The sequence below is a fragment of the Monodelphis domestica genome, chromosome 1 (genome assembly GCF_027887165.1).
Source record: "Monodelphis domestica isolate mMonDom1 chromosome 1, mMonDom1.pri, whole genome shotgun sequence".
Lineage (NCBI taxonomy): Eukaryota > Metazoa > Chordata > Mammalia > Didelphimorphia > Didelphidae > Monodelphis > Monodelphis domestica.
The window spans coordinates 422805757-422833107 of record NC_077227.1 but is presented as its reverse complement, the minus strand read 5'-3'; the positions used below and the strand labels follow the sequence as shown (position 1 = coordinate 422833107).

Genomic DNA, 27351 nt, shown 5'->3' with positions numbered 1-27351 from the left:
ACGCGCACCTCTGCCTCTCCAGCTCCGTCGCGACCCCACTGCCCAAATTCGAAGCCTGGTATAGCCCCGACTCACCGCCGTGGCTTCCGCTGCCGGGGAAACGGGCTTCGATGCTGGCCAACGTCATCAACGCAGGCCTGTGACGTCACGAAGCGGCGCAAGCTGCGCAGGCGCATCCCCAGTGACTGTGGCGGAGTCAAAGAGGGGAAGAAGGGAGGTCGGGGCCAGGGCCTGGCAGTTGGAGTCAGGCGGTGGAGTCCCGAACCGCAGCCGCCTTAGCGGCGGGAGGAGCCGAGGGGGATCAGGCTTGAGCTCAGAGGGTGAGTTGAAGCCCGCCGGAGACTCCCCCGCTCATTGTCAACCACTGCCTCCCTCTTCCCTTCCTATATTGTCTGTTCCTCCTTGCTCCTTTTACCAACTCTACCCCCCCCACACCCTCTTACCTCCTTTTTCTCTTATCTTTGTTTTCTCCTGCCTTGCCTGTGCTCCCTTTATGTTAGCTCCCACACACCTTCTTTTCCCACCCCATCTCCACCTCTCCTCTTCACTTTAGTCCACCAAGCATTTGTTATATATTCACCTTTCCTTCCATCATTCCTTCCCACCCCAATGCTACCCTTTGCTTTTATTACTGCTGTGTTGTTCTACACTGTGCTACCTTTTAAATGGTATTCCCAAACTCCATGATATGGCATACAGCTCTGAATGGTCCTGACTCCTTTTCCATCATCTTTGCCTTTTTTTCCCCTAAGCCTAATCATCCATAAGAATCCATCTCCAACTGAAATACCACAATTCTTCGGAGATTTCAATGAATCAATTCAAATCCACGATCATGTTTAATTACCTACTGTGTGTATGGCATTGAGAAAGGCTCTCTGGATAAAAAGGCAAAAAATGAGTTTACATTCAGCAGAGAAACCACAGGGCCTCTTAACTGAAATGTGGCATATGTCAGGCTCCTTCTTTATTTCCCAGAAGTGGCCTGTGTGTTTTTAAGACCTACCAAAAAGTTTCCTGGGATCTTGAAGGATGTACAGCTTTGGATAACATGGAACATTTCAAGATCTGAGGCAAGGGCAAAGCACAACTCCATTCTCCCATCTATCCTGAAGGGTATGTCACACACAGACACACACCCCAACTCAAATTCCAGTGACTCCCTATTAATTTAATGGATCAAATAGGAAGTCCTTGTTTAGCATTTAAAGCTCTTCACAACCTAGCATCTTCCTACCTTTCCAGACTTCTTACATTTTACTTCCTCTATAAACTTTGCTATCCAGACATACTTCTTGGTATTCCTGGAACACAGCATTACATCTTCCACCTCTGTATTTTGTCACTAGCTATCCCCAATTCCTAAACTGTTTCACCTCCTCTGACTTTTAAATCCTGACTTCCTTCAAAAGATTCAGCTCAGGAAACACGGAGAAAAAGCAACTGCCTGAATACAGAGGTTGAGGGGACATGACAGAGGATAGACTCTAAATGAAAACTCTAATGCAAATACTATCAACAAAGCAATGGGTTCAAATCAAGAAAACATCTAATGCCCAGTGGACTTACGCGTCAGCTATGGGGGGTGGGGGGGGGGGAGGAAAAGAAAATGATCTATGTCTTTAACGAATAATGCTTGGAAATGATCAAATAAAATATATTTAAAAAAAAAATCCTCCTCAAGAAGAATTTAACACCCCAAAGGTAGGGACTATTTTGTTTTGTCTGGATAGTCTCAACACTGTGCAAAGTACTTTGTCAGTATGTAATAAATGTTTGTTGCATTGAAAAAAAAAAAAAGATTCAGCTCAAAGCTTTCTTCAGGACTCCTTTCCTCATCCCCTTGTTCACCTCTAGTTGCTAAAGCCGCTCCCCCCCTTAAGGTTATCTTCCATCTACTCTATATATATCTTGTATGTAGCTATTTATTTGCATGTTGTACCCACCATTAAACTGTAAATTATATAAGGTCAGGACTGTTTTTTTTGCCCTAGTGTTTAGGACAGTGCCTAACAGATAGTAAATACTTAATACTTGTTGATTGATGTTTCAGATGCCTCAGTATACAGTCTCACCCAGAAGAAACTTCTCAAAATCCCTCTACCAAATTTTTCACATTTGCTTTGAATGACACTCAATACTAACTGCACATCTAACCTTATATTTGAATTACCAAGCTTAAATTTTGTTGGCATTCTGCCTATTCACTCTCAGTACTTCATATAGAGAGTTTCTTTGCCAGGGCTACCAAAGGAGCTGTCCCTGAAGTATATTGGTGCTAAAGCCTTGTGGTTAGAATAACTGAAACAGTCTATCATAACTCATAGAAATGAGAAGGAATTTCAAGAAATCAGTTAGTCTTGCCACCTTCCTTTGAGAGCAGTATTTTATATATGACTAGAATGGAGTCAGAGGACCTAGATTCAAATCACATTTGAGTTAATCACTTTTCTACTCTGTACTTCTGTTCCCTCTTCTTTTTAAAAGAAGGGAGTTGGACTGAGTGATTACCAAGATCCTTCAAGTCCTGGAAATCCCCATCAGGACAAAAAATCTTTTGCTCTTAAGACAGTAATCTTAGATGGACTTACCAAAGTACCAGGAAGGAAAAATTTATGTTTTAATTTCTCCTATCTCTCAACTTCACCTCTGCCCCGCCCCCCCATCCCCACCCTCCTCCAGTAAGTTACATTTAGTCTTATTTTCCTGACTAAATATCTTCCCCTTGTTTCATTTGAAATTCTTTAGGGATTGATGGAGGCAGAAACCAAAACTCTTCCCCTGGAGAATGCATCTATCCTTTCAGAGGGTTCCCTACAAGAGGGACATCGGCTATGGATTGGCAACCTGGACCCTAAGATCACAGAGTGAGTCTAAATGGCTTTCTTCCAACAACTATAAATTGTGATGTTAACATAAGGAAGGAGTGTTCATTCAATTAATGCATTTTGAGCTTGCTGTGTACAGAACACACTGCTAGGCACTGGGAGATCACAAAGACAAATAAGTCAGCCTATGCCCTCAATGAGTTTGTACTTCTATTAGAGGGAATGAAACATGAATATAAATTAATAGATTTTACATATCTGGGCCTCATCTTCCTTATTTATAAAATGAGGGAGTTGAACTAGGTCACCTGTAAGGTTTCTTACAGTTCTAAATCAATTGTGGTAACACATATTAGAATCTGGTAAGTGCATAAGCAGTGTATAAAATGCCGAGTGGTCTGACAGTGGAAAAATTATTTCTAGCTGACAAGAGATTAAAAGGTTCATAGAAAATGTGACATTTGCTGTATTCTTTTAAATATGAATAAAATATAAAACTGGAATTGGACTAGGGGAGGGGGACCAGAGAAGGAAGAAATGGGTAATCGAGGTATAGAGAATAATTTGAGGAAAGGTGCAGGAGAAATATTGATGAATTTTTTGGAGAAATAATAAGGGTTTTGGTTTTCTGAGGATGTGTCTCCTTCTCCCACCCCAACCCTTCAGCTGCTTTGGAGATTTAATAGACATTCGGCATGTTGACTTATCCTGTCTCTTTGTGTAAATTTGAAATAAACCATCAGGTTAGGAATCCTTAAAACAATAGGTTCATATGATTTAAAGTGGAAATAAACCTTAGAGGTCATTTAGTCCAAACTTTTCATTTTACAGATGAGGAAACTGAGGCCTAAAGAGATGAAGTGGCTTGTCCCAGGTCACAACTAGTAAGTAGCAGAGACAAAATTCACGCTCAGGTTTTCTGGTACCAAATAAAATGCTCTTTACAAACCAAACAATGCATCCCAAACTCACACTCTATGGCAAATTATTATTTCTTTGAAAAACCTTTACTTCCAAAGGCCCTTGAAGCCAGTCAACTTCAAAGGCTAATACATCTTTCTCTCCTCTATCCTATTCTTCCCACCCTTAATGCCTTCATTCTATTAGAGAATTTGGATATGTTGTAGATCTTTTGTATGGTTTGGGTTGGGAGCATGACTTCAAAAGATGTTCTTGTGATCTATTTTATGTTACTGTACCTTTTTTAATGTTATTTTTGCTAAACATTTTCTCCCTGTTTCTGTTACTCAGGAAAAGACCAACTGTTTTAATATTTATCAGTCAGTACTTATGGTGAACTTTTCTTCCAGATAATGAAATCATTTCCAAAGAGGAGCACAAGTGTTCCCGCCATCAAGTGGAGAAGGACCTCATTACACTAACTCATAGTTGTATATGAAACAGGAATAAAATCATATTCTGTTAGAATAACATATTCCTTTAGAACTGGAAAAGAGCCTTAGAGCATAATGTTATCATATGTCAGAGTAGAAGAGGCCCTGAGAAGCTATAGAGTCCAATTCCCTTGTTTTACAAATGAGGAATCAAGGACCCAGAGATGAGAAATAATTTGCTCATAGTCACACAAAGTATGGTATTTAAGTTGGAACTTAGAACCCAGTTCTCCTGACTCCTGTACTATTGAATGTTCTTACCAGTGTACTGTGCAATAGAATACATTCCTGGGGAGAAAAGAAAGGGGGGGCCTTTTCCCCAAAGGGACACTTTGATTCTCATGATAGATAATGGTTTAGGTGGGGCAGGTACTGACCCAGAAACAACTATTGGAAAAGGATCCAACAAGAAAGAGAGTAGGAATAGGCAAAAGGTGAAAGTAGAAGAGGAACATACTTCAGGCAGGATTTGGACTAGGAGCAAAAGATATGAGTCAGAAGTGATTGAATATGGGTCAGGATCAATTTTCATTTCTATGGTACTTTCAGCCACAGAATTTTAGAGCTTCTAGAGACCTCAGCAGCATCTAGTCCAAATCCCTGGTCAAAAAGAATTCCCACTACAACATACCCACCAAGTGGTTGTCAAGACCTTCTTTGAAGTCCTCCAGTTAGGGTCTTGTTGGCAAACCTAAGACATGTATCCCAGAGGAGGCTGCTCCTATCCCTCACTCCTCCATGTCTGAGGATATCACCTGCCCCTCTGCCCAGCAGCCCAATGGGAGCACTTCCTTCCCCTGTCTGGCATAAGGGGGAGGCTCACATGCAGCATGAGGGTGCAGTTTGTACACTCGGTCTCTAAAAGGTTCACCATCACTGAGTTTGGGGGAATTTAACCACCTTCAGAGGTAGTCCATTCAACTTTTGGCTAGCTCTAACTCACAAAGTTTGTCCTTATATCAAATCTAAATTTATATACTTCTTCGTCAACTTCATTGGTCCTAGTTGTGCCCTCAGGTACCATACAGAACAAGGCTAATCTGTCTCTCACATGACAGCCTTTCAAATGTTGGTCGAGAAACATTGCACAAATATCAGTATATACAAAGCATATACAGAGTAAAATTGGTTGGAGATGGCACTAGGACCTAAAGGGATCAGAAAAGGCCTCTTGCAAAAGGAAACCTAGAATTCTTTGAGGTGGAGGTCAAGAGGGAGAGCATTCTAGGCACAGACAGCAAGGAGTACAGAGAACAGAAATAGGATTTGGAGTGTTTTATGTGAGAAACAATAAGAGAGCCAGTAGTTTGGCTACGCTGTAAAGTATATGGAACCGGGTAATGTAATAAGGCTGTAAAGAGTGAAGCCAGTTTATAAAGAGCTTTGCAGAACATATTTTATTCTTCAGGTAAAAGAGTACTATTAGAGTTTAAGTAAGAAGGTATGGTCAGACCTGCACCTTAAGAAATTACTTTGGCCATTGTATGAAGTATAGATTAGAGAGGGGAGAGATCTTAGGCAAGGAGGCCAATTAGAATGCTACTACACTATAGGGAAAAGGCAGTGAAAGCCTGGATCAAGCAGATGGCAATGTGAGTGGAGAGAAAGAGACAACTGCAAGAGATAATGTAGGGATAAAAACAAGATGTAGAAATTACTTGAATAGGGAGCAGCTAAATGGCTCAGTGGTTTGAGAGCCAGGCCCAGAGATGAGAAGTCCTGGGTTCAAATCTGTCCTTGGACACTTCCTAGCTGTGCAACCTCCCCATTGCCTATCCCTTACTGTTCTTCTGCCTTAGAACCAACACCCAGTATTGATTATAAGACAGAAGGTAAGAGGAAGGAAGGAAGAAAGGGGGGGGGGGGGGAGAAGCTGCTTAGATAGTTGAGAAAGTGAAGAGTCGAGGATGGTACTGAGGTTATAAACCCCAGGTAATTGGAAAGATGGTGCCTTTGACAAGAATAGAGAAGTTCAAAGGAGGAAGAGTGTGTTAAGGGATAAATATTATAAGTTCTATAATGGGACATTCTGTTTGTAGGCATACAAGAAGGAACTAGTTGATAGGGAAAGTTTTTAAAGATAAGATAGAATGGGAATAGCAGTGGGGCCAGTTGGCAGGGGGGGGGGGGGGAATGAGAATCAAAGTATAAAAAGGTTAGCACATTCTCAGAAGATTGGTTCAGCAAAGGAGGAGAGTTTGGGGGATGATGTCAGATCAGCAAATATTTATAGAACCCTGACTATGTGCCAGGTGCCATGCTATGTATGCCCTGTGGATACAAAGAAAGGCAAAAAAAACTGCCCTTGCTCTTAAGGAGCTCAGTCTAATTTCAAGTAGTTTGTAAGATGAGGAAAAAAGAAAGATATCACATGAATTCTATTTTTTTAGTGAATTATGAGTTGAGGTTCTCAGATAAAAGGATTTGGGTGTTTGGTAGTATGGGTGACTTCAGAGAAGGGAGGTTTGGAAAAATTGCTGTGGCGAGTGGAAATCGATTAGAGAGAAATCAAAGGATTGCCTTGCTGCAGTGAGAACCTAGTTGAGATAAAATGACAAATTATAAATTGACACCTGCATTGTCTTAAAGAGGATTACATGGGGAAAATTTGTTTTCTAGAAATGATGAGGTGGATAGCACAAATATATAATGACAAGAGAACATACATCAATTCAAATTTAAGGATCTATATGCTATGTACTGGGGATACAAAGGCAAAAATGAGACACTCTCTGCCGTCAAGAAGCCTGTATTTTCCTGAGGGGATACAGCATGATCCTGATTGGGCAATGGGCATTGACCACAAAAGAAATTGGGAAAATCCTTTTGAAGGAGAATGGCACTTGAGCTGAGCTTTGAAATAATGAAATGCAGAGTCAATTTAATTCAAATAGGATTCGAACCTCATTGGCTTTACCACTATACCATGCTGCCTTTCCAATTTTACTTCTTAAAACTGATTAGTCTTAGCTATCAAGTAGCTGTAAAAACCATGGTATTTTCAGTATCAGTTGCTTTTGTGACATAGATGCAGAGATGTAACATGGTATAGTAGGAAATGCACTAGACCTGGCATCAGAGAGCCTGGACTCTAAACTTAGCACTGCATTTTATTGTGACCTCTCATCCTGGGCAAGTTCTTGTGTCTCAGTTTCATCAATTGTAAAATGAGAGGGTTGAATTAGATGATGTCTAAAATTTCTTACAGCTCTAAATCCTTTTATCCAATTATTCGGCCTACATTGCCGACTATAGCTCAGTTAATATAAGATCCAACCAGGATTTTGTTAGGTGGTAGTCTTTTATTAACAACCCATGGTAAGAGCCCTTTATGGCATGCACAGTACTGTGATGTGCCCTGCTCCTCATTCCCTACTCTGCTATAAGAATGGAAATCTGAATGGTGAAAATGGTGTCTAGTTTTATTCCATACAATGAGGTCGTTGTTCCAAAGGTGTCCTGACATTGAACTTAGCATTTGCCATTTCATTTGGGTCAAAAGTTGGGTCATTGAGTGTTCCTATCCATTAAAGCAGCTAATATCAGTAATGCAGATTTGCCACTTTCCCACTGCTGCACCCTCGTTCCCATCCTTCCAGCTGATAATATTAATGACTTAGTCACCTGTACAACTTAGGGCCTGATTGGCCTAATTAACTATTCATTCCCAGATTTTTCCTGCTGATACTTTCTTTGAGCCTCATACTGGATTTTGCTCTGCATGAAGCTTTCCCTTGTCACCCACAAATCACTGGCTGATTCCTGCTGCATTCTCCTTCCACATCCCCTTCTTATCTTGATTCCCTACTCATATCCTTGCTCTTTTCCACACCTCTTCCTCCTCTTTTACATGAACTGTGACAGATGCCCCTTCTCATTGAGTCTTGGCTCCCTGCCTGTCATTATTCTAGCATATCTTATAAACTATAGTGTGTTAAAATGGCTGTGAACAGCCCCCTATGCTCCACCCTCAAAGCCTGGTTGAAATGCTACCCATGCTTTTAAAGCCCAGGTTATTTGAACAAGGGAGTATAGTTGTTTTGCTTGGCCCCAGAGGGCAGAATTTAGAGCATTGTGTAGACATTACATGGAAGTAGATTTGGGCTCAGGAAAAGGACAAAGCTTCCAAATAATCAGATTAGCCCAAAAGTAGAATGGGCTTCCAGGTGAAGTAATGAATATTCTTTCCCTGGAAATTTTAAAGAAATAGTTAAATTAACACTTGGAGGAGGATCTAGAGCAGTGGTATGAAAACTCAAATGAAGAGATGTCTGCAGCCTCCATAGGATCTTAGAAAATCACAAACTAACATCTATGCTATTTGGGTTTTTTATTTATTTTGTTAAATATTTACTAATTACATCTTAATCTGATTTGAACTATATGCCAGGGAGTTTTGAGAGCGCTGACTTGACTCCTCTGTTATAGAGAACTTCTGTGCTTCAATTTTGAATGAGACTAAATGTCCTCAGAGGTCACTTCTAAACTATAATTCTTTGAAATGCTTCTTCTATAAAGCCTTCATTGATGCCTGGTGTTGAAAATTACCTCCCACCCTGAACCACCAACCCCAGGGACCTCCCATAACATTTTCAAAATTTTCATCATATCTTTTTTGATATCTTTTTTGTTAGAGCATCACATTTAGAACATTAATTTCAGAGTCAGAAAAACCTGAATTTGAACCCTACCTCTGCCATTTAGTATATATCTGATCCTGTGTCTCTGAGCCTCAATTTCTTCATCTATAAAATGAGGAAGTTGGCCTCTATTTCTAATGTCCCTTCTAGCTCTAAATCTGATACTATGATTTCTTCCCTCTCCCCTGCCCATCAAAGTAATTTCTTGAAACAACTGGGTTTAACAGTACATGCAATATTCTATAACTATAGTCTTTCAAGTCTACAATAAAGCAGGAAGAGGCATTTTTTCAACTTTATCTTCCCCCCCCCAACTTTGCCATTCATTTGTATATTTAGAGATATTGCCATGTCTGTGTCTATGCCTATGTATCTGTGTATATAATGTTTCTCAAAAGTCTTAGTGAAGTTGAAATTTTACATAAAACTAGATAAAGGATAGTGAGGCCCTTAAGTAGGAATAAACTGAAGGTCAGTAAAGTTTCAATAAACCTTCCCAAAGGCACCAGGTAACCATTCAGGACCAGAATTCAAACCCAAGTGTTCTGACTCATCCCTATTTTCTTTTACCACACATTATCCCTGTTTTACACGAGAAAAATGGTTCAATGAGGTTGTACCTTGCCCAGGTTAACAGCTGGATTGTAGTGGTTTTGAACCCAGAAATCCCCACTCCATGCCCTGCCAACCTTTCACTACATCAAAATGTTGACCATTATGGGCCACACACTGAAGCAGGAACTGAGGGAAATACAATAAATAAGACACAATCCCTCTCAAAAAGGAAGGAGGATCAGATATCTATAGAGGTATAAGAAAAATCAGAAGATAAATAGAATGCAAAGTGCTATGAAGTTAATCAAATGAGAGAAAAATCATCTTCCACTGTGAGAAATTCAAGAAAGACTTCATGGAGGTGTCATTTTAGTTAGGCCTTGAAAGGAATAGTAGAATGTCAGCCAGCATTGATTGGGAGATTAAGGGGAGGGAAAGTAAAGCCTTCTGAACCGAGGCATAGAGACCCAAAATTATATGTAGGCCATGTCCAGGAGTCAGCTAGGAATCCAGTTTACTTGGACCAGAGAACCTGTGAGAATTTGTGCAGGTGAAGACTGCAGCCAGGTTATACAATATCACAGAAACTTCCTCATCTAGTCCCACAATTGTACATTGAAAAAGTGCCAGTAGGAGTACAGATGATTGTGACCACAGAGTGAGAGAGCCTTTCTCCAAGGGGGTGATGCATAGCTATCTTCTGCTATTATTCTACAGTTAAATACTGTGATGACCACAGTTCATTAAATGGAGCCAGTTTCTGATGACTAATGAGCTCTCCTTCTCCCCTTCCCCCTTCCCCACTTCATCAGCAGATAGAAGTGCTTGCAGATGTGAGAATAAGCCTCTTCAGGCTTAGTCCACTATCAGGGTTTGCAGTCCCCATCTCCAGGAAGCCAAATGGTAAACAGTTCCTTTTGTTCCAGTGTTCTGATAATTTCGAGAAATAATCAAACAAGAAAAGGATCCTGGAGCATTTGAAAGACATAGACCTCACAGATGTTCCTGAACTCTTAAGGTCTTACTCCTTGGGCAAAATGTGTTATAGCTTTTCAAAGAATAATCTGTCGGCATGTTTCTTTCTGATTAGAATGAAATTCATTTCCTAGGAAATGCCCGTCACCTTACCTTCCTGCTACTAAGCAGAACAGAGCTAGAGAAAGGATGACCCACCTATAGTAGCCCTTGGGTCAGTTACAAACATCCAAAGAAAACTGATTTGACCTGACATTATACAGCCCAGTATTGGCACAAAGTAGAGAGTTACTGGGTAGGCAGTAGATTGAAAGAGTGTCATGTATAGAAGTCACAGCTGAAAGCCAAGGCATTTTGGAGGCTTTTGTAGCTCATCAGTCTTATGAAATCTACAAACTCCACACACAGCCTACCTCTCCAGAAAAATGAATAAAGCTAACACTTGTACACTTACGTTATATCATAACTAACCCCTTTCCTTCCTCATAGGAACTTGACTACCACATTCTCACTGGCAGGTAATGTCTCAGGAACAATTGAGAAAAGGAGAATTGAGAGTTGTCACCCTTCCCAAGTACCCTGAAAGGCTGGATTAATACCAGTTTGATTCAGTAAACCTTTTTCAAGTGCCTCATATGTGCAGTCACTCTAAGGCACTGGTCAACAAAGGCAAAATAGGCATAGTCCCTTTAAGACCTTATGGTCTACCTGCAAGTTAGGGTAAATAAGCAAAATAGAAAGTAGAGTGTAATGGGAGAAAGAGATCCAGAGAGAGTGCTCTATGAAAAATTGAGGAGGAAAAAAACACTTTTATTCTAGTGGATTAGTGAAGGCTTCATAAAGGAGGAAGCACCTGAGCTGGAAAAAAAGAATCCTGAAAGTGAGGGGTGAGGAGGTAAGGCATGCCAGGAATGGGCTGCACCTGTGTGAATATGGAGTCAGAGAAATACAGAACTAGCCTGCTGTCTATTGGCTGAATTGTAGAATAATGTGAAAAGAGATATTGTACTAGGCTCGAAAGGTAGCCTGGAGCAGCAGTGTGTCTTGGGAGCCTGAAATCTAGTACTAGGCCTGTGTTATATCTCCTTGCCCCTTGGGAGCCTGAGGAAATGTGCTGTTCATGTCCATTAGAATCATATCATGCAAAGGGTAAAATCCCATTTTGTATCTTCTACTCTCCTTAAAAGGAACCCTTACTTAAGAACCCTTTTTTTTTTTTTAATGAATTTTGCCTAGAAAAACACATGAACATAAATGAGGCTATGACAACATTACTAGCTCCCTATGGGGTAGAATTCCCAGTAATAACAGATTTAGCATGTGGTCTGATACCTTTTTAGTATCCCAGGGACAGCATTGTTTAGAGAGAGCCTTGACTCTCAGTTTGAATAGTGTGGAGGGTGCCAGGAGGAAGACCAGCGGAAAAGGAAATGGGAGAGCTGTTGGTTTGTCTCACCCTCAACATCAGATGACAGGAAGTGGAAATTGAGCTTGGCTGAGGCAACCTGTTGAGGCCACATCTGTTTGAATAACTTGAAAAGCTCTATAGAAACCAAACAGTTTCTGGAGTAAGGAGTCCAGGGAAGGGGTGAGGGGCAGAAGAGGCAAGCAAAAGCTTTGGGGTGAACACCCTTGTCTGGATTAAATTTCTTCCTTGGCCCTCCATGACTTCAGCTCTTCAACAGTAATTATTCAGGAATGATTCAGAGGGACTGGCGCTGTTCCCTACCTCCGCACCAGGCTAGCCACACAAATTGGGGCTCACCATTGTCTTGGTGTTCATTCACTTCAGGGAATAGCACTCAAGCCATTATGGAAATGCTACTGATGGTGGTTAGACTTTTGGAAGGGCCCTTATCTGATGGGAAAAGCTCTGTGTGTGTGTGTGTGTGTGTGTGTGTGTGTGTGTGTGTGTGTGTGTGTAGGAGATTGAAGCTTTTTGTTTTGTTTTGTTCTTGGTGGTATTGTAGTTATTTACAAACATCACTCCACTGCCAAGAAATTAAAAATAAATAAATCGACACTATTTTTGAGTCCTTGTCCAAAAGGAAAACAAATGGAGCTTGCGGGCCAGACAGCTGTTGACTGTGGGTGGGGGAGGGGGTTGTTTTTTTATGTTAGAACTACAATAATTTTAGTCACGATTCCAAGTAGAAGCAAACAACTTTGTTTGCCAAACAAAATAGAACATCTTTGGGGAGGGTGCAGTGTGAAGTGCCAGAAGGGTGTGGTGGAGCTAGACTTAGCACCAGAAGTTCTGGGTTCAAGTCCAGGCTCCAATGTTTAGTATTGTCAACAACTAGGCTACCTCCCAGAGTCTTAGTTTCCTCATCAGCAAAATAAAAATAATACTTGAACTAGAATTACAGACTTTAAAAACTGAAGATATATAGTCAACCACCTTATTTTAATAGAGGAAGATGATCATGAAATCATAACATTTATAACTGAAAGGGACAGAAATCATTTAATCTGACACCCTCATTTGAAGGAAACTAAACTTGAAGAGAAGTGGCTTGCCTGTAAATATTAAATAGCTAGGAACCAAACCCATATACTCTTCCTCTAAAGCCAGCATTCTTTCTCTCACATACTAGTGATTCCCCTCTCCCCAAACTAGTATTCATTTTGTATATTCTTCTGTGGATATGGGCTGTCTCCTCCATTAGAATGTCAGCTCCTCTTCTGTCTTTGTATCCCCAACCATAGCACATTGCCTCACACTTAGGCCTTTCTCTGAAGAAATTGAGGTTCAGAAAACAGAAATGATCTTCCCTAGGGCAGAGTCATCAATCAAATCCAGGTCTTCAGAATCTAAGTCTAGGCCTCTTTGTACTCCCACAACTTCCTTCATAATTTTGTCATAAGGAAAGTACCTCAGAAATGTAGACTTCCACTGTGGATTAAGATTGTTATAATTAAGTATCTGTGGAGTAAAATATCTTCCTCTCTGCCCCTTTGGCCTTTTCTATTGCATCATAAGTCACTAGCCAAAATGTGGTGTGTTCTTTGCAAATTATCTTTTGACTGATATTATTCTCTCCACAGGTACCACCTCCTCAAACTCCTTCAGAAATTTGGCAAAGTAAAGCAATTTGACTTTCTTTTCCACAAATCTGGTGCCTTGGAAGGACAACCCCGAGGGTATTGTTTTGTCAACTTTGAAACCAAACAGGTACCTGTGCTCTCTTACCAGTGTGTTCATTGAAACTTTTTCATTCACTTCCTGCAGGGTTACATGTTTGGCATAAAACTGGCCTTTCTGGTGTTCAAGCAGTCTCAGTCATCCCTTCAGGGGCTAGCCAGCTAAACCAGCTTTGCTTCTGGACCTTGAGTTATGAGAGCTCTGTGGGGGGACTACCCACAAATCACATTTTATTATGATTGATTCCACATTCTTTCCTTACCCCCATACCCTCTAGGAACCTGCACAAGTGTGAGTGTTTGGACAGCAAGAAACAATCTTAACTTTAGCCATGATACTTTTTTTCCTTTTGTTAAATTGTCATTCCTTTTAGAGGCTTTGATCATGAACTTTACAAATAGAAACATTTCTTGGTACAATGTTGCTACTACTCATCCTTTTCAAACAAGGCTCTTTGCTAAGTTATTTTTTTTTTAGTTATTTGAGTAAGCTGAGCTGGAAAATATTACCTTTTAACAGTTGTTCCTAAAAAGGAGTATACTCTAGGTCTCTTCTTGACTTTTTCCAAATATTAGAATGTGATGGGTACTTTCTTTGATTTGGAATAACTGAAAATGGCCACCATTTTGGCAAGGAAGCTGGAGAGAGCACTATCTCAGTGTTCAGATGACTTTCTGCATGACTTATTGACAGTGTGATGTAGTGGAAAGAGTTCTGACCTGGAAATCCAAGATCTAGGTAATATTCCCAAGACTGCAAGGCAAGTCATCTTTCCTCACCAGGAATCAGTTTCCTCTCATGTAAAATGAAGGGTAGATTAGGTGACATCCAGGATTGTTCCGACCATCATTTAGTGACTTGATTCATGACCATTCCTCACTTTACGTTTCAGTTTCCTCATCATAAAAGAGGTAATACCCACTTTGACTACCTCAGAAGGTAGCTATAATGATAAAATGAGACAGTGATATGAAACTACTTTCATATCAGTGATAAAACATTGGCATTCATATTTTCAATACAGTTTACCTCCACCTCCTCTGAAGTAATAGCCTGGGTTGCTCCAGCTTTCCTACCTCTACCATCACCACCACCTCCCAAAGATCCTGCACAATAATATATAGCATAGAAGCAGGCAGAGGACAGTGACCATTCACATTTACCAAAACAAACTTTCCCTTATCTCTCTCCAGCTATGTGTGCTCTGTGATGGGCAGAAAAGAGTCACATTGGCCTATCCCAGATAATAGAGGGTACTTCACATACCCAGGAAGGCAGACACACACACACACTCTCTCTCTCTCACTCTCTCTCTCTCTCTCTCCCTCTCTCTCTCTCTCTCTCTCTCTCTCTCAACTTCTGATGCTTTATCCCAATCTCATCCCCTGTACATGCATGAATAGACACTTGGCTGATTGCCCTTCAGATCATAACTTGGTCAACACAAATTGGGCAAGGATGTTTGGTAGGGCAGGAACATACAGCCAAGTTTCCTGGGGGTGACCTAGGCCAGCTAAAATTCAGGTTCAGGAATTCCTTTCAGCCTCTTTGCTCCTTGAAAAGGAAGGGTGTTTTCAGTAGTTGAAAGCATTTGTTTCTGAAAACCAGGTGCAAAGATTGACTCACACAACCACCTTCTTCATCTCCTTGACTGACTCCTGCTTTTTCCTGCCCAGAGTTTCCTTGACTTCCACAGTATCTGAAAGCACGACTACATAGAGTGCCGAGAATGGTCCAGCTCCTTGATAGAGCCCCCTGGCCTCTAGGGAATATTGGCCTATAGTCAGTGAGGGGCCTCATGATAGAAATGCATGGAAGTGCTACTTCTTTATTTTGGTTTTGATTTTTTGATGTAGCCTTAAAACCTAGATTTTTAGGGCTAGAAAACAGGCCTTAGATTGAAATGTTAGTGCTGAAAAGAATATTAGAAACTATCTAATTCAATTCCTTCATTTTACCGTTGGAGCAATTCAATCCTGGGGTGGACAGGGAGGGGCAGGGTAACTTGCCTATGAGAACCCAGGTCCCTGGTCCCAGGTCAGTGTTCTTTTCCACTGTTATCACTTTACCATTGGTCAGTTGCTTGTTAAAAGCAATTCTGCTAGAGTTGTCTTCAGGTCCCCAAATTGAAGTCATCCTGTGAGAACAGATGTACATTTATTTTGTTTACTAATGTGGGTCTCTTCCCCATCTAGGAAGCAGAGCAAGCGATCCAGTGTCTTAATGGCAAGCTGGCCCTTTCTAAGAAGCTGGTGGTACGGTGGGCACATGCTCAAGTCAAGGTGAATCCCATTCAGTAGAAATATAAAAATATAAGCATCTCAGGTGAAGAAGACTGAAAAGAATGGTCAGGCACTTTGACTGCAGGAATAGTATTTGCCGTTCCAAGACTAGCCAGTTATTGAGGCAGTTAGGTGGCTCAATGTATAGAGAGCCATGCTCTGGAGTTGGGAAGACCTGGGTTCAAATATGGCTTCAGATATTTCCTGGCTATGTGACCCCAAGCAAGTCACTTAACTCCAGACATTCTTCTGCATTAGAATCGATACTTCCTATCAGTTCTTAAGATGGTGTAAAGGTATTTTTTTTTAAATAGCTAGTTATTGTTGCAAATAAAAAAGTGCCCCAGCCAGCTGGGTGTTGATTCCTCTTTAGAAATGACTCTTGATCACCATGAAGCTATTCATTAAGCTGTGGTCCTCCCCATTAGAATGTGAGCTCTTGGGGGGGGACTGTTTTGTTATTCTGCTTTATTTGTATTTCCAATGCTTATTAGCATGTCCTATTTGTTAACTGACTGTTAACTAACTGATTGTTAGGCTTGGAATCAGGAGATCCTGGTTTAGATTCTACTTCAGACACTAGTTCTTTGTCATGGTCCAGTCACTTAAGATTTCAGAGCCTAGGCTTCTTTGTATGTTAAATAGGTATAAAGATATTTATTGTACTTAATAATAACATCTTAATTAAATAAAATTTTCCAAAAGAACAATATTTTGCATTTCTATAGCAGTTTAGAATTTATAGCAAGTATTTTAGCCCCATTGTATAAATGAAAAACCTGAGGCTGTGTGACCATTCTGCTTCACTACTCAAAAAGCTTTAGTGACTCGCTTTTAAATAACTCTAAGCTAAAATATAAACTCCTCTGTTTGACAATTTAAAGTGTTTTACAGTATAGCTTTAATCTAGCTTTTTAGACTGATTTCATATTTTTTTCTCTCAAATTCCAGCCAAACTTACCTCCTTTATATTACCTCTACACATTTCATCTCATCTTTTTCCCCCATAACTGCAGTTCTGTCATCATCTCTACTTCTTGGACTGGCTCCCTCCCTTCAGGATTCAGCTCAAGTACCATCTCCTACATAAGGCCTTTACTGATCATCCATTTATTTTTGCACTCTCTGCCCTCTGAAATTCTTTTTTTCTAGAATTCATATTTACCTGTGTATGAGTCGTTCTTGCTCCTCTCATAAAATTTTAGCTCTTCGAGGGCAGAGATTGTCTTAAATTTGTATATATGTCCCTATCACAGTGTCCTCCATGTTTTTGTTTTGTTTTTGGTCCAGACCTGTGAAATCATTGAAGTGGAAAAGTACAATTAACAAAAACTCTCCTCTGATGGATATCCTGGGACACTGAAAGGTTAAATTACTTGCCTATGATCACAGAGCTAGTAGTACTAGTCAAAGGTAGGACTTGGCCCCAGGTCTTTCTGAATTCAAAACTGTCCTTTTATCCACTATTTCACTCCCTTAATAAATGAATATTTAATTGATTGGCAAAGTGTGTGGTTTGTATTAGTAAATTAGTAATTAGTAAGTGTCAGTCAGAGTCAGAACTCAAAATCAAGGTCCTTTGACTCCCAAGACCAATATTCACATGCTGGTGCTGCCTCGTGCTCAATAAAAACAAGTGCCTTTCATGAAATCTAAGAGTTGGAAGATCCCCTAATAAGTCATCTTGTTCAACTCACATCTAAACAGAAATCACTTCTATAATATCCCCAGAAAATGGACATCCAGCTTCTGCTCTACCTCCAGACATGAGGAAGCACTTTCTTCTGAAGCATCCCTCTCTCCTTTGAGATCTTTTTTTAGTCTATTCCTACATTTTGGCCACCAAGTGGTTCTTTTTCCTAAGATTTTGGAAAGCAAATTGTTCCTAAGAATTTGAAGCACCCATGCATGCTTATTTCAGAGCTTTTGAGAATTGGATAGTGGCATGGAGCTTTGGATTTTTGTTTTGCTTTGAGGGTTGTAACCTAAAAGGGCTTAGACCAAAGATTGAATTATTGGACAATCGGACCACAGATTCCTTTCAAGTTAGCTAGAACAGAGGTGGTGAAAGAAATGCTCATTCCTTAGAGGGATGAGGTACAAGAAGGGATCCCTGAGTCTGTACAATGGTATCTTTAAAGATTTGACTGTTGAAAGCTACTATGCAACATTGTTCCCCTAAACTGTTATATGGATCTATGGTTCCTTAATTTGATGGCATTTGTTTATTCTGAAAACATCCTGCTAGACTCGTCCTTGAGGTCAGTTTCTGACCCTGTTGTCATATGGTAGAAAGAGCTTTGGTTTGAAATCAGAACATGCAAACTGACCCTTATTCATTGTGTAACAGTTAATTAAACCTTTCCAGTTCAGTTTATCATCTATTACCAGACTCATTGGTTGTTATGAGGAAAGAACCTTGTAAAGCACAAAGCATGATAGAAATTTAAGCTGTTTTGTCTCTCCCAGCACCTATTATAGAGTAGATATATATAACAGATTTTTGTTGAATGAATGGAATAATTAGTTGACTCATTGAAGGTTATTGCCTTCCTTGCTCGCAAAGCTCAGTTGTAAACAAAACTATCCATGTTAACCAGGTAATCATATTAATCAAGTATTAATTTGAGAGTTTTCTGCTAAAAGACAAGTTAGGGCAATTAGAAATATTTTCAGTACTCATAAGAGTCCCAACATGTATCTTCTGTGAAGCAGAATCTTAGCAACTCCATAATTTTGTCATGGTGTTCTTATTGAAAAAGCATTTACTTTGTTATTCACCTGAACCCATCCATACCTTTGGATGGATGAGAATCCTATGTAGGACTTATCTATGACTTTTTGTAAATCACCATTCAGGATCAGCACTTAACAAGCTTAAGGCATTCCTCTTGTCTTTTTCATTCTTCTTGGGTAACAATGCAGCTTTACAGTTGTATATGTTACCTCTCACTATGTGTTGACCCACCTCTTTTTCTGGTTATGTGTGGCCCTACTAATGCCCTCTTCTCTACAAAGAACAGAAACAACAGAGAAAACTTACTAGGTGCCTTTTTCCTCAAAGGAAGACTAGGGCACATTTGTTGAACTGGTGGTTATGTCCCAAGTTCTGCATCCTGTTGAAAAATGCAAACAAGAAAAGTTGTCATTCTTGTGTTTCACTTGAGACTCTGTGCTTCATGACATTTTTTTTTTTGCTTTGCCTCCCTACAATAAATGGCTCTGTGGTTTACTGTTTCACGATGCAGAATGATAGACTTAGAGCTAAAAAGAACCTTGGAAGCCATTTAGTCCAACTCCCTTATTATACAGCTGAAAAAACTGAGACCCAGAAAAGTTAAGTGAATTGCTCATGGTCACATAAACTGTATACATGTCAAAGGACAGATTTAAACCTGGCATTTCTGATTCCTGAGGCCAGCTATCCACTATCCACTATCCACTATACTAGGCTATATTTATTATTATGGAGAAGTTCTACTTATTTCTCACATAGGAACTCCCCTGATATCAAATATCTCTCAAAGAACTGGTTTCCCTAGCTATAAAATTCAATTCAATAAGCATTATTAAATAGCACCTACTATATATAAGGAACTGTGTTAAAGTGCTAGTCAGACATAGAAAACATGTGGAATTGAGACTCTGTGACCTCTTAGGAGACCTCCAGCGCTGACATGCTATATTCCAAAATTCTTTCCAAGAGCTAATACTGTGCTCCGACATTCTTTGTCATAAGATCCCTACCAGCTGTAACAATGTATGTTCCAGCATCTGTGTTCTAAGGTCTCTTCCAGTTGTAACATTCTAAGGCAGTGATGGTGAACCTATGGTATGCAGAGAGCTCTCTGTGGGCATGAGGCTGCTGCCTTGCCACCATCCCCTCCCCCTTCCAGTTCATTACTAGAAAAGCAGAGGGACTCAGGCAGAACTGCTCCCTTCCCCCTCTCCACTGGGCCTGAAGATATCTTTTTCATATCACCTGCCTCTCTGCCCAGCAACCCAATGGGGGTATTTTCTCCCTCCCCTGTGTGGGGTAAGGGGGGGCTGGGCATACCCAGCATGTGGTTGGGAGGAGCGCAGATTAAGGTCTGAGGGGATGAGACCCAGCACTCCATCTTGAAAAGGTTCACCATCACTGTTCTAAGGTCCCATCTAACTCAAAATATTTCTGTTATAAGTCCCTTTCAGCTCTGACAATCTGATTTCTCTTTTACCATAGAATTTTTTCTAGATCAATAACTAGAGACTTATTTCCTGTTCTTCTCCACACATCTCAAAGCAATGGAAACTTGCAGGATTGAGCAAACATAGGTAAAAGTCCAAGCATAACATTTCTGACCATGATTTTGAGTGAGTTGTGAATAGACAAAATGATTGTGGACAGAGACCAGCTGTAACACTATTTAAGATGAAACAGCAAAATTAGAATTTAATTAGAGAATACTAGATATACCCATATTGGAATATGGGTATCATCTGAGAATTTCAGACTAAAACTTCCTGATGAAGAAAGCAGACTATATCAAAACCAACTTTTCATCTTGTTTCTAAACTTAAATGTTTGGAGTCAGAGCAGTGTATTGTTTTGTACATAGTCAAAATGTGAAACTGGTTTAAGTTTGACTAACATATGGGCTAGTTTTAAGCTTCAAATTAAAGGCAGCAGAATGGCACAATAGACAGATTGTTGAACTTAAGAGTCAGGAGGATCTGTGTTCAAATCCTATCTACATTAGTTTTGCACCCCTGGATATGTGGCTTACCCTCTCTCAGCCTCCATTTCCTCACCTATAAAACAGATAGATAAAAACACACACCTTACAGAGTTGTGAGGCTTAAATGAAATAAATGAAGTGCTTTACAAACCTTGAAGTACTATTATAAATGCTAAATAGTGTCATGGTCCAGTCATGGCCAAAATGAAGTAATTCTTGTTTTCCTTACTTTCAGAGATATGATCATAACAAGAATGACAAAATCCTTCCAATCAGTCTTGAGCCATCATCAAGCACTGAACCCAGTCAGTCCAACTTAAGGTAAGACTTTATATTTCAAAGGCATTTTCAAAGTCTTGGCAAAACTTCATCTCCATGTCGTAATCTATCTTGATATTTCTGATTTTTGTCCATGACAAAGTAAACTCCCCTCCCCCCCCCATCAAAAAGAAGGACCTGTCTCCTGTCTCTTCCTGTTCAGGTTGATAACTATTCAATGAATATAAAGATATCCAGATTGATCTCCTTGTGTCCACTGTTGTCTCCCCTTTTGATCCATCTTCCAACACATCACTTCATTACTCAGGAAGCTTCAGTGGCTCCCTATTCCCTCACATACTTACTCCAGGCTCTTTCCTAAAACCTATCATCAAACCACTGATCTCTCCACTTTTCAGTAATTTTTAAGATCATTGCACTTGCTGGCCTTTCACTTCCTCCTCTCTCTAGTCTTGACCCTGTAGTTAGCTAGTTTGAGGCCATACTGCCCTCTGTTCTGAAATTCCTGAGCCCTTGGTCCTTTCACTTCTCACCTTCTATCAAATCTTGTCCCCAGCTTTCTCCCACTTTCTCTTGCTTCCATTCTTATGCATGCTGCTGACTGGAATTGGAGGAATTTTTACAAAGATGCTGACTAAATATATTATAAATGCATTTTATTCAACTTTAACTGTAGCAAGTTAATCCATTTATCTCTTCCCTAATTGCTTCTCTGTCTTCCTCTCTCCAAAAGCTTTTCCAAATGTTTTCTCATCTCAGATTCTTCATACCTTTCCTTCTTGTTTCTTGAGTGAGGACCTTTTCTCTTATTTTTCTGAGAAAATTGAGGCCATTCAACAGGAGCCTCTAAAAATCCCTTGACATCATGCTCTAGTAGTCTCTCCTTGTCCCTAAACTCTGAAAAAGAGGGACCTGTTTCAATCAAATGATGATATCTGAAATCAGCTGCAAAAGGTTGAAGAGTAAGTGAAAGAAGTGCAGACAGATTTGGCAGGCAGTACAGGATGAGAATTTGAAGAAACAGTAAAGTCTAATGAAGGTGACTTGGGCATGTTTGAAGGAAATGAAGGAAGAACAAATAATTGAAGGGATATGCTTTTGATTGAAATTTCAATCTGTTAGAGAAGAGGGGCTGGCCTTCTTTGCCTTTTCATGTTCTGTTTCCCATTCTCGGAAAGTTCTGCCTTAAGATCGCCAACTATCTTACTTTACATTTGTATTCCCAACACCTAGTCCCATGCCTGGCCCATTGTAGGTGCTTAATAAATTCTTATTGGTGTATATTCAATTTCTCTACTGTATGTATACAAGTTCCCCAAGTCATCTCCTTTGTGTTTTATTCAATTCAAAAATATTAACATGGAGTAAGAAACCTGAACTTAATTATTGACTCTTCTACTTACTAGCTTCTAGAAAAGCACATTACAAACTATTAAAACACTATATAAATGTGAGGTATTCTAGAATCACAGAATTTACAACTTGAAGGAACAGATCATCTAAGTCCCTCATTTTACATATAAGGAAAATGAGTTCCTAAGGTCACATAGTTAACAAGGAGTCAAACTTGAATGAATTTAAACCCCTGTCCTGATATTCTGCCCATTATCCAAGCTATCATTCTCATAAATATCTCCCATGTTTTTCAGTCTCCAGGTCGTATCTACTTTGCCGCTTGGATTTCTTTAGAGGGAGGGAACTAGGTGAAAGGGAAAGAATTGTCCCAGGAATCCAGAATCCTGGTTCTCCCCCTCAAGAGTTTCCAGGGAAGCACTTTGACATTGTCAAGAGCAAAATCGAGGTGCAAGCTGTTGTCATCCTTATATTTCATGCATTTGCCCAATAATATGTAGTTTCTTTATGACTTGTTTTCCTACACAGGAAACATCGACTTTCATCTCTCCTTAAAATCCATGTGTATATATATATATGGATAATCATTTCCCTGCAGTTTGTATCCAAGTGGCAGAAGTTCCAGGGAAATCACATTTCCTAATTGCCCCCTGGATTTTAGTAGACCTATGACAGGCTTATATAATACCAAAGATTTTTTTCAATTCACAAAGTTTGTGTTTCCTCTCCATGTAGGCTCCTCTGAGCTCGAGACTCAGTTTCTTTCTTAATCTATATCTCATTTGGAAGCTGGACAAAGACAGTGAATAGATTGTCTTCCTAGTCTCTCCCAGGACTCTTGGCATTTGTGAAGCATTCAGTTCAGCAACTATTTATTAAGTACCGATTAAGTGCAAGGTAGTGGACAATCACTCACTTTTAGAAAGCACTTTAAGGTTTATAAAGCACTTTCTTTACAACTCTGTGGTAAGTAGCATAATTATTATTAAACTCATTTTATAGATAAAGGTCTGAATCTTAGAAAGTCTATGATTTGCCTAGGATCACACAAAGAACAAATAGTCTAGTAGAGAGATGATAATGGCATGCGCACAAGTAAGTGTGATCGGCATAAGGGGTAAAGGTACAACAAAGTGCTCTAAGCAAATTTGAGGAAGAAGAGATGATTTTCAGCTGAGGGGAATACAAGACAGCTTCGTGGAAGAGGTGACACCTGAGCTAGACCTTGAAAGAGTTTTTAATAAGTGGAAGAAGGAGTAATATCCAAGCTTTAAGTATCGAAGAGACAGTGACTAATTGTCTACTGGCAGATGTCCTAAAGAGGCTCGTTAGGAGCCTTGGTATTTTGACTTTTCAATCCAGGGTAGCAGGGCCCCAGACTTAAAGGGAAGTTGACAGGATGCAAGAAGACAGCACCTCACTATCTTCCTCTGTTTCTTACAAAGGAGTAATCTGCTGACAGGAGGAGGAGAGGTGACCAGGCACATGGGAAGGTGAGAAAATTAGTTAGAAATTTTCCAGAGGGGCTCCAGTACTTTGACTTATTTGTTGACTGACAAAGAGGCCCCCTAATTGGATTAATTCATTCAACAAATGTCCTATGTGAAGAACACTCTGCTAGATATTGGGGAAGATAACAAAGTTTAGATAATAAAGTTTATCACCTATCTAGTAAGGAGATAAGATGCAAATAACAATAAAAATATATTGCAAGTGTATCTATACCTATAAGTATAGATATTTTGTTATATACATATTATATAAGTTCATTTAAAAGATGTGAAACAATTTCACAATAGACCTAAAAGAGGGAAGAAGGTTTCTGGCTAGTGGGAAATCACAGAAAACTTCTTGGAGAACATGGCATTTGAGTTAAGTTTTAAAGACTGAGTAGAAATATTATAGGCATTTCAGTAAATAGTCAGTAGCATTAGTAAAGTCATCAAGGCAAGAGAGGGCAAGAAATGTTCCAAAGATAATCTCATTTAGTTTGCTTGGAGAGAGAAGGATGCAGAAAGGAGGGAGGAAGCTGGAAATGTGGGATGGTACCAAATTGTTGAAGGGCTTGAATGCCAAGCAGAATAGTTTGAATTTTACTTGGTAGGTTGTAGGAACCTAAAGGATCTAAAGTTTAAGAGTGACAACCAGATCTCTTCATAAGGAAGATTATTTTGGCAGTGGTTCAAAGGATAATAGCATTCCATCTTGCACTGCTATAGCAAATCAACATTTATTGTCTTTGATCATTGATTCGTGATACTGACCTTATTTTCAATTTTTCCTGACTCCCCAAGTCAAGCAACATGGTGTTGTATTATCCCTGTTCAAAATGATCTCTCCTTCTTAAAGTGGCAAAGGGCATCCACTCTAATAACAAAGTTTTATGTGTATATATATGAAGTCTTCTTATCTGAAGATGTAATTATTTATAACCATCACATTTCCATAGTGCCCCAACCACATAAAGGGGTAGGTCATGCAAAGATTGTTTTCCCTGTTTTAGAAAGGAGAAAACTGAGGGCCTAAAGAGGCAAATGAGTTGGTCTTGGTTATAAAATTAGAAAATGTAAAAAAGCAGAACTCTGTCCCAGAATTTCACAGTCAATGCTGTCCTCTACCCATGCACTTTACTCTCCATTGAGAAAATGCAGTAAGATTTGAACCCCTTTTCCCAATATCAGAAGGCCCAACACCTGAGCTGAAACTTCAACTCTTGACATTCCCTCTCTACTTGGGGCTAAGGAACTGAAACTGTTTTCATTCATGATATAGAGTTCCTTTTGAGGATGATTCCCCTGCTTAGACTACTGAGGGGTTAAGTGACTTGTTTGAGGGCCCAGTAGCTTGGCTTCAAAACCAGTTCTCTAGTTATTACATCAAACTGCCATCTCTGTCTGCTGAACCCTGGGCAAATCCTTATACCACTCTTTGCCTCAGTTGTTATCATCTATAAAATGGGAATATTGAGACCTCCTGGGATGAAAACATTTTATAAGCTGTCTTCTTGTCATCATTCCATCACTGACTGACTTACAGACTCTTTCCTCTTCTTTTTCTAGCGTCAGTGCAAAGATCAAAGCAATTGAAGCCAAGCTGAAAATGATGGCCGAAAACCCTGATGCCGAGTACTCAGCAGCCCCTGTCTATTCCTACTTTAAACCACCAGATAAAAAAAGGACTAGTCCTTACTCCCGAACTGCTTGGAAGTCTCGAAGATGATGGTTGGGAAGAACTATGGCAGCAAAGAAAACTGCTTTATACACCTAAACTCTGCCTTTGTACTTTGTAGATTTAAATGGTACTATCCAAGAGCACAATCACAACGTTAGAGTTTTGTAACATGGCATTTTAAACTTTTCTTATGGCTGTTCCTTGCCCGAAGTATGTATAGAATTGAACACCATCCCGAATAAATTGGATTGCATCCAGAGCTCTGACTTTAACACAGGGATACTCTAGTTGACTGAGCTGTTTGCATTTTGTGAGTCCAAAAATGTTATTCAATATACCAGACAAAGAGAAGCTGACTGTTTTAAGCAAGAAAACACTTGGTTAAAGTGCTCTTTTTCAAGAGGTAGGGGTGGGAAATGTGCATTCTGCTCTGCCTACATGCCTTCAACACCTAAGGGCAGTGGCTGGGGCAGGTAATGATTGAAAGTGACTGGAGTCCACTTTTGTTGTTCTATTTTTCAATTGTGTTCCAAGGTACCCCCCCAGAGGTTTAGAGTATGGAAATGACTCAGACAAGGAATGAAAAGGAAAAGTTCTCTGCTGAAGAGAATAGGTATTTATTTAAGCATTCCTTTTCTCGCGTTTAAAATTCCAAATAGGAAAGTGTAATGTTTGTCTGCAAACATTTTAAGAGAGAATCCATGAATTCTGTTGAGTTGTTTTTTTTCACCTAGACAATTCAGTTATGACAACCTATGGTCGGTCATACTAGGAATGCATCTTTTTAAAAAATACTATTCAACATGATGAACTAGTAAACCTATAAGAGTTTCATGTGAAACTTGAAATTTAGGAATCTGCCAAGGAAGATTTTATAGCATGAGAATGCTTTCTTCATAACTTCCTTTTGGCCACCTTTGTAAGCAGTAAAATGAAATAGCTCTTTTAACAAACATGAAGGCCATGATAGCTTTGTCAAAACCCCCCTCTCCCCCTTCTAATCTGTCACTTTTACCCAGTTCACTAGCAAAGATTTAGCTTTGAGGGGCAGGGAAGTTGGGATAAGGAAAGTGGAAAGAACAAGAGTAGGGAGTCTGTATAATAGGTATTTCAGTCATTGACCTAGCAATTTAGGGATTTTCTTCAATAAGAAGTGCGATGTATATGACTGTTAAAAATGTATTGTCTGAATAAGCTGTACTTTTTCCTCCAGATCTAGAGTGCAGCCTATGATCCAGATTGGGGTTTTTTATTTGTTTAGAAAAAGGCTCTTTTTAGGGGGCAGCCTGTATTCTGACAAATATGCTTGTTTTTCACATGTGGAACCCACCTTTGTTTTCTTATTTTATTCTGTTTTGAAAAGGCCACATGGTAAAAAACGGGAAGTTGAATAACCATGAAGGCAATGGTGTTTCTTTTAACTCTTTAGGGTAGATTTTGGCCAGATATTTCATTGGGTATTTGTTCACTCCTCCAAGACATTAATTTATTCTGGGTGACACCTAATCTTATGGTCAAGTGGGTCCCCCTCTTTCTTGATAATAAAGCATGCTCTTTCTCTAAAGCAATACAATATCAGAAATGAGGCATTTTGGCAATTTCACTGCATCATACTATAGTTTCAGGATTGGATTTAAAGAAACCTTTTGCAGTGAGTTTTTTGTTTGTTTGCTTCCTGGTTAAGTGTCTCTTGAGCTACTTTTAGGTAGCATGCATTGGCAATTAAATGAAGACATCCCTGGTCCAAGTGATATCCCTTCCTATTCAGAAAGATGAGAGGACTTGCCTGGCCATTGTTTTATGGATGGTATCCCCAGCAGGTTTGGGATGGAGTAGAACTTCTTTAGTGCAAACCAGTCTTCTATTTTTAATAGAAATTTTGAGAATATTTGACTTTGAATTATATAGAGTTGTTTCCTTTAGAAACCAGAGCTATTTATTTGTATTGAAGGCAACGTTCTGATTTATAGCAACTCTTATTTCTCTATGTGAATAAATACAAGAAAATGTT

At 39.7% G+C, this 27351-nt stretch overlaps 2 protein-coding genes across 10 annotated transcripts in view; one reads left to right on the top strand and one right to left on the bottom strand.

The window, feature by feature from the left end:
• The window catches only part of MRRF (mitochondrial ribosome recycling factor), a 75954-nt gene extending 56421 nt beyond the window's left edge, over positions 1 to 19533 (bottom strand). For 2 of the 8 annotated variants that reach the window (XM_007474604.3, XM_056812092.1), the window contains exon 1: positions 9 to 126. The gene's annotated coding sequence lies outside the window, so the exon portion shown is untranslated. Of the gene's footprint in view, positions 1 to 8; positions 150 to 15606; positions 15675 to 16984; positions 17112 to 18862; positions 18936 to 19403 lie in introns of those variants that run through there. The other 6 variants (XM_056812088.1, XM_056812093.1, XM_007474603.3 and 3 more) reach the window with 6 other exon arrangements.
• Positions 160 to 27351, top strand: RBM18 (RNA binding motif protein 18). 2 transcript variants are annotated; one of them, XM_056812094.1, is made up of 7 exons: positions 160 to 320; positions 2749 to 2867; positions 13441 to 13567; positions 15733 to 15819; positions 20773 to 20858; positions 23615 to 23662; positions 25229 to 27351. In XM_056812094.1, the coding sequence occupies exons 2-7, from the start codon at positions 2755 to 2757 to the stop codon at positions 25386 to 25388; spliced, it is 621 nt and encodes a 206-aa protein (XP_056668072.1). In that variant the 5' UTR covers positions 160 to 320; positions 2749 to 2754; the 3' UTR covers positions 25389 to 27351. The 2 variants fall into 2 exon arrangements, with proteins under 2 accessions (XP_056668072.1, XP_056668074.1); XM_056812096.1 differs by lacking the exon at positions 23615 to 23662 and having other exon boundaries at positions 183 to 320.